Consider the following 7,771-nt stretch of genomic DNA (forward strand, 5'->3'; position numbering starts at 1 on the left):
TTGCAAAAACACTTATACATATCTCAGTTTTTGTTTAGCTTCTTATTTTCTGTGCTTTCACTACTATAAAGAGGTTTCTCCGCCTAAAGGAGAAACTAGTGCTACTCTATTCCTTGGATTGACAACCTCCCCGGTTGTAACCAAATAAACCTCTGAGCCTCTGCTTTTCAGTTTATTTATTATTTAATGCAAGTGTTCTTTAATTAAGTTATTTGTTCGAGAAAGGTTTTTTTATTTTTATTTGTGCAAGGGCTATTCAACCCCCCTCCCCTAGTTGGCCGCCAAGGGTCCTAACAGAAAGTTTATATTAGAATTTTCCTGATATGATAAGATATGATACGATTTGATTATCTATTAATTTATGGAAAAGAGATAATTACATATCTTGGTTTAGAATTATCTCATTTTTCTAGGCTAATTTATAAATAACTTAGTTGGGTAGAAAGTTGTGCCCACACACACATAATAATCCTATGTTAGAGTTTGAGAGAACACCAGAGAAGGCTAAGAGGTTTGAACTGTAAATCTAGTGTAGAGAAGAATTGTTAAAACATGCTTCAAGGGTAATTTCTAATTCTTTGTGTGTTGTGATTAATTATTCGTGTTAAATACGTACAACAATCATGATCCTGTGAAGTAGAGACTAATGGAATCATAAGAACTAATTTTGTGATTTGATATTCTCGATCTTAGCTTTCACTTATATCATTATGATGAAGATTTGACCTCTTCAGCTTATGGGTTGGTGGTTTGGAGTTGGTCATTTGAATGCTTTGGGCGACAAGGGAGTTTTACATCTCTTGGAATTCAACCTTGCAATTCTCCACTATTGAGAGTGACTTCTTATGTACTCCTATGTGCCCCGGGAATTATGGTACAATGGCAGGATATCCAGGTTATCATCCAGGTACCTGTGCTTCGAGCCCCAGTTATGGTGAATTTGTACAAATTTTTCCTTCAAATGAGGCACGCAACTAAAGGATGCTGGGCTCCTGGGCTGTCCGCTGCGAGCGCTTCCCGATTTACCCTGATGGTTAGTGGAAAATTTTCGTGGGGTCGGACTGGTCACCCCAGACTCGACGTTATCCAGTCTGATTAATTTTTTTTCCCTTATATACTCCTATGCATTGTAGGCCTATTTTCAATCAAACTCAATTCCAGATAAAGCTTAGAAGGTGGTCAAGTAGACCATTAATGGTCTTTTCAAGGAAATCCATAAGTATGTCCAACATTTCTATGCATCGAGTTTTGCTATGGCATTGTTGGTGGCTTGATGACATCTTGTTGAAATGGCAACTTCCCCAATTGTTCTCTATCTGCAACAACAAGGGCATAACCACCAAGCCAAAAAATTTTGGATCTCCAACTATAAGCATGTCATTTTCCAAGACCATCCCTATCTCAGACCCGTAGGTGCTTCTTCATTAGGTGGGAGACATTCATATAGGAATGGATGCATCAGTTTAGAGTCAAAGGTGGAATGCTGATGGATCCATTTCAATGAATACAACCTATAACATGCTTATCTTCATCGGTTGGGACTCGGTACTCCTTTTCACCTTTGAAAGTGATGGTACTCTTGAGTTGGCTGATACTGTTATATAAGTTTAAACACAAGGCATTGCAAATGAAAACAGTGGTGCTTACAAATTCAATTGAACTTCTTCATCTGTTTAATATCAATTGTGGGTTGACAGGTTTTTTCCTTCTGATTTTTAATCCTCTAGGTAGATTAGTTTCCTCTAGATATATAACTTAAGTTTATTGTAAGTTTTTATTTATGTGATCTCTTACGTCTATATTTATACTAATTACCTATTGTGATACACTATCGTATTTCATTTTAATCACCCAAATTTTATGTGGATACTAATTACCTATTGTGATACACTATCGTATTTCATTTTAATCACCCAAATTTTATGTGGTGTGCTTATGCCGGAAGGATAGTCTACAAATGTGGAAGTATGAGTGTCATCCAAGAAGAGAGATACCTTTTGGGAGGGTCTTCTTACAAACCTTAGACATTACCCTCTCGGATGTATCTAGTGGAGGGCCTTATGAACCTGGAGTCTTTTATCTCTCTCTTGGCCTATCAACTAGTACATCTTCTCTTCTTTGTATCGTTCCAATTTTATCAGATGTCTCCATGTTAATTTTTGTCAATTTGGTTTAGGTTGTGATACCTTTATACTCTTCTTGAATGCTCCTTACAGTATGTTCCTATGTTATATAAAAAAAAGTAAATCATGAGATCAGATTATAGTCGATCATCAAATAACTAAAGGCTAGGAGGAATTTTTTTATTTTTTTGTCTTTTTGCCTGCATCATATTTACCAAAGACTGACATATGATGGAATAGATTACACTATACTCCATATTATTTATTCATACTTCTTACAGAAAGAATCTAACGCACAAGAAACGCAGCCACACGGGACACCGCAAAATTACAAGATACAGAAAACAAAACGAGGAACACTCTCACATGAGAAGCTCAACACAAGTAGTTTAAAATCTAGACGCTCGACTGCAGGCCATAACATAGCGCTCTTAGTTTTTGGGCACCGTGAACTTCTCAAAGCGAGCTCCAATCTCATTGAGTTCTTTGAGCCCAATCAAACCGTTGAACTCCTCGAATGTGGTGAGCTTATGGAGTTGGCCTCGGCTTGACCCCTCGTCCCTGAGTGCTTTGAGGACGTCAATAAGTGCGCGAGCAGAGGCGTAGACGGCCGTGGTGGAGTGCACGATGAGGTGGAACCCCAGTTCCTTGAGCTCCTGAGGGGTGTGCAAGGGTGTGTATCCCCCTTCAAGCATGTTGGCTGCCCTGAAACCGTTGGTTTTCTTGCACACTTCTCTCATCTCGTCATCACTCCTTGGCGCCTCGACGAAGCAGGCATCGGCTCCGGCCTGCAAATTGCTACCCACTTAGTGATCATTGCATAGTTTTAGAACATTGGGTGTGAGCGAAGACGATAATCCGGTACCTCCATGTAGAGATTAGCGCGTGCAATTGCATCAGCAAGACCACCAGCGGTTGCACGGGCATCTGTGCGAGCAATGAGGAAAAAGTCAGAATCACCAATGGCTTCTCTCGCAGCTGCTATTTTGGCAGCGTGTTCCTCGGCGGGTATCACCTGAAGTAGTCAAATAATAGCCGCGTTCAGTGTATCTGATTGAGATTGGGAAGAGAGAACAATACCAAAGTCAATTTATGATACCTGCTTGCCCTGCATATGACCTTGTGGATTGAGAGACAAAAAGGGGAGAACAATCATCAAAGAATTCTCTAAGAAAGAAAAGCTAAAAGATCAAAATTTGTCAATTTGCGTACCACACTTCTTTGGCCATACTTGATCCTAAAAACAATGTGAAAAGAAGAAAAAATTTAGCTGTAATTGTTACACGACAAGAAGAGAAGGCAGCAAACAATTGTTGCATCAGCCCAAAGATACCTCGAGGAATAAACCAGCAGCACCCGTGCCAATTATATCCCTCACAGTCCTCTGGACATTAAGAGCGTTGCCGCCTCCGGTATCTGGAATGTTGAAAATAAATTAGAATTGTTTTATAAAAAAAATGTTTCTGCAAGATGCATATAAACTAGCTAATATGTAAAAGTTTATCATTCAATTCACAGCAATGCTCGGACAAAATTATAGCCAACGAGATCAAGCTTTCAATAGATCTGTAAATGAATATGAAATTGACTAGCAATAAAGGTAAGGTTTTTTCAATTATTAAAAGACCAGAGCATGTTTAGGTACCTACTGAGAACAAGACAAATAAAGATTATAAAGAAATTTAAGATAGCATCTGCGATGAAGACCAAATTAATCAACATATATACAAGATAACATGCCTCGTAATGGATGTCATGCAAACCCATTCTATTAAGAATATGACGTGGCTCCGACCAATTTTATTAGATAAAACATTATATCACAACTCTCCTGCATTTCCTATATTTTAAAGCAAATAGATGTGCCGTGCGCCAATGATCTTCTAATTCTAATCCTTCGCATCATTCAACAGCTATTGGGATATTCAACTATGTCATAAATATCTTTCAAGTATATAAAACTCCACATTTTTTAAGTAAAATTCAAGTTCAAAATTAAGATAAGGGATAAGTGGATCTGTTTCTAAATTAACCACTCCTGGAATTCTAAGACTAATGATGATTTAGATAAGAAATAGTATAGTTATTTTTTAAAAAGAAAATACTTAAGGAATAAATAAAAATAAATTTTTCTTAATTTTGTTCATCAATTGAAATAAATGATAAAATATTATAAAGAATATGTAAAGAATAATTTTTTAAAAAAATAAAAGAATTGCATGCATAAATAATTTATACAACTCATCTTACTTATGCAAACCTAGTTAACTCGTCATGTATAACTAGGTCAACCTAATGGGATAACCTACCTGCTTGACTTGATAGGTTAGTCTATCCACCCCACCCGCAAGCTCTTGATGCGCATGTTTAGCCTATTCGGTTCATCAAACCTAGTCGGATGAATCACTTGATGGCAATTGACTCTTTTAAACTGAACCTGATTGACTCATTTTGGATCATCTGATTCAATTGAACTATTCAGCCAATTTAATCAAATTAGTATACAATTGAACTATTGAATGTTTCATTTGAAAGATAGTATAAGTAAGGAATAATTATTCTTGGAATAGATGAAGGAATATCTATTCTTCATGAATTTAAAATAGAATAGGTAGCGCAACAATTTTACAACCTGATATGAAAATAATTATTTAATAAAAATTTATATAGAATAGAATTATTAATTATTCCTACAGCCAATATAAGTGAAATAAAACTAGATAAAATTAGCAGTGGAAAGAAGCTGCAGGTGAATTGCCTATATACCTACCTGCTGGACCTCCTTAGTAGAAACTTGTAGTATTTAAATATAATAGAATTGTTATCATGGCCTACCGATCTAGGAAATTATGACCGTTTCAATTGATCCTTTAGTTGTTCTATCAGTTACACTTATGATATTTCAACAAAAAGGACAAAATTGGAACCAATCGACAAAATTAGCTACAGAAATTAAAGACAAATTGCTTGTATTTATCAAAGATGAAGTAAATCGTGGCCCTCACCGCACCCAAAAATAAAGATGAAGGTAATTGTGATTCGAAATAACCTATAGCATTTCTTACATAATTTTGTAAATAATCTTTGACTAGTTACATTTATGATTTTAAAATGTTCCTAACTATTCCAATTGTTGAATTTAACTAGACTTTAAAAGTTCTTTTATCTGCCAGCATCAAGCATCAAAATTTGACTCACGCATCAAATAGTGCTGAAAATTTTATCTGTACGTAGTCAGCAGAACCGTCCAAATTGAGCTAAAATTTCAAATTTATTTCTTCCAACTAGGGCGAAAGACCACAGATCGGCAAAAATAAAATAAAATAAAATAAAATAAAATAAAATGGAGGAATTTTGTCATAAGTAGAGAAGAGTTAAAATCCTCATTGGGACTTGGGAGAAAAAAGAAATCATTACCTGCATCAACGATAAATGCAACATTAGGAGCGGCAGCACAGATCGCTCGCGCTGCATCTGCCATCTCTGGTGGCCTAAAATCATATGAATTTCAAGTCAACAACGAATCAAAGAAGGAAAAAAATGTTGGTGGAAGAAGAGTGGATTTGGGGGAAATGGGAGCGGAATGGGTGATGGATGCATACGTGAGGAGGCCGATGTCGGGCATGCCGAGGCGGGAGGCGGAGACGGCGTAGCCGGAGACGAATCCAGCCTTGAAGCCCAAGTGCTGGAGGACGGCGGCGGAGAGGGCGTCATAGATGCCGGGCATCAGCACAATGCCCTCCTCCTCTATGAGGCGGTGCATGCGCGTCTTCCTGGGCCCGGCCCCGTCGGAGAGTGGCTTCACGGAGAGCGCCATTCGTTGCTCGTAGATCGAACGCCTCGGATTCGAAGCGGAAGGAGAGCAACAGAAGAAGAGAGAGGAGATTGATGAAGAACTCCGGCGAAGGCTGCCGGGATTTTATAGCGCGCGGACGCCTAGGTTACCTCCTCGATACGTTCACCGCGGGATACTCCACTGACGGACAAGATCAGATCGCCTTGATCTAGATCTAATCTAGACCGTTAAACCCAGTGGACCCCACTTGGACTATCCGGTACACTGGCAGAGGGCACGATATGCAGATCTCTTCTTCCAGCCCATCATTAAAAAAATGCAAACGTATAAAAAACTTCAACGGCGAAGCACGTGACCACACTGGCGCCACGAATCAAACCACAAATCAACATAGGATCAAATCAAAGTAACTCACAAATCAAAATCAAAAGTTAAAAGTTCTTAATTCAAAATTTTATTTTATTTATAAAAATATCAATTAATTCCATTAGTGGGATTCAATTTCAAATTTAAGATTTAAAATATCAAATTAATCAATTAAATTGAAGTAAATTTTATTTTATTTTTTTATCTCAGAATATTTACAGGAATTTTTGTGTGTACTTGTTGATTTATCTAATGACCGATGAAAAATTTTCGTAAGATCAAATTAATCATCCAGTCAATAAAATTAACTGAGATTATCATATTTTTTTTATCACTAATCAATCACAAATTGTGAATCTTTTTGGATATTTAACATTTTGTCAATCAAGTTAGGTAAAATATTAATCAACTAATCATGGAAAAAATGAATATTTTAGTTTTTATCAAATTAATTAATTTTTTATCTATTTAATTTGCTCATAAGTAAGTTGGCTTGATTCGAATAATTAAAAAGAAATTTTATTTATTTAATTTCGATTTCATCGGTTGGATGAACGACCGATAGAATATTAACGTCTCTTCGTGTGTTGAGTCGTGGCTGATCCAATGATTGCATCCTACTGTAGCGTCAATAATTCACTCATTGGTTAGAGCGTTTTCAATTATTAGAATTCTAATTTTTGTGATGATCCTAATATATTATATAATAAATTTAATTTTGAAACATAGATTTGAGTTTTTATTACTGTTATTAAATTATAAATCTCAAATCTCATCTGTTCAAAATTTTTTATTCAACTTTGTAAATTTTATAAATCTCGTAAATTTTAAATTGAAGATGTCCTGAGTTTAATCTCTTCGTAATTTGATTGAGGGCTGATCGAATGATTGCATACACTGTAGCGTTAATAATTTTCCGTTACTAATTTATTATCTTCCAACAGTGTGGACAGTCGTCCGGAGCTGCCAGATCGACACATTTCACCACTACAGGAGGATTTGCAGAATGCGGCGTCAATAATTGCCATTGGCTACTATCACTGGTAAGTCGATAGAAATATTTCTCTGCGCCTGCCTCAATTTAAAAATAAAAAAATAGTTGATTAGTAAATGCGAGACATGTGACTAATTGGTGCATGAGGCGTGATGGCGTGGCCAGGCTGGAACCGCTGGTACAAGTTTAATATTAATATTGCGACGGTGAGATTATAATAAAAAATAATTATTATTAATTCACTTGGATAAATTAATTCGATTACTATATTCTTTATAAATTCGGATTTTCTATTCCGAAAAGTCCCGTGATCCTTTATCGATTAGACATGCTAGATTATATCTTAAAAATATTTTACTAATCATGAGTATACCATACCCATCTTAAGGATAATATAACCATCTCATCGATAAATAATTATAGAAACAGAATTATTTTGAAAGAGAGGATCCGAACTAATTTCTTACATCTCTGGATTATATTAATATATGT

The 7,771-nt window shown here is 36.1% G+C and overlaps 1 protein-coding gene across 1 annotated transcript; it reads right to left on the reverse strand.

Annotated features, from left to right (window-relative positions):
* Window positions 1-2,352: 2,352 nt before the first annotated feature.
* LOC122026580 (carboxyvinyl-carboxyphosphonate phosphorylmutase, chloroplastic-like) lies at window positions 2,353-6,026 on the reverse strand. The gene is made up of 7 exons (XM_042585320.1): window positions 5,726-6,026; window positions 5,541-5,614; window positions 3,457-3,539; window positions 3,336-3,360; window positions 3,223-3,242; window positions 2,989-3,138; window positions 2,353-2,911 (listed from the first exon to the last, which is right to left on the reverse strand). Exons 1-7 carry the CDS (start codon window positions 5,938-5,940, stop codon window positions 2,555-2,557), a joined length of 924 nt encoding a protein of 307 aa, XP_042441254.1. The 5' UTR covers window positions 5,941-6,026; the 3' UTR covers window positions 2,353-2,554.
* Window positions 6,027-7,771: the final 1,745 nt, after the last annotated feature.

This window comes from Zingiber officinale, chromosome 1A, assembly GCF_018446385.1.
Source record: "Zingiber officinale cultivar Zhangliang chromosome 1A, Zo_v1.1, whole genome shotgun sequence".
In the NCBI taxonomy this organism is placed as follows: Eukaryota; Viridiplantae; Streptophyta; class Magnoliopsida; order Zingiberales; family Zingiberaceae; genus Zingiber; species Zingiber officinale.

Bases quoted from the DNA above. Each gene is read 5' to 3' on its own strand.
- LOC122026580 (XM_042585320.1), bottom strand. From the start codon at position 5,940: ATGGCGCTCTCCGTGAAGCCACTCTCCGACGGGGCCGGGCCCAGGAAG. The intron at 3,243-3,335 runs GTACGCAAATTG...TCAATCCACAAG, and splicing joins AGTATGGCCAAAGAAGTGTG to GTCATATGCAGGGCAAGCAG. The intron at 2,912-2,988 runs GTACCGGATTAT...AGCAATTTGCAG, and splicing joins GCGCTAATCTCTACATGGAG to GCCGGAGCCGATGCCTGCTT.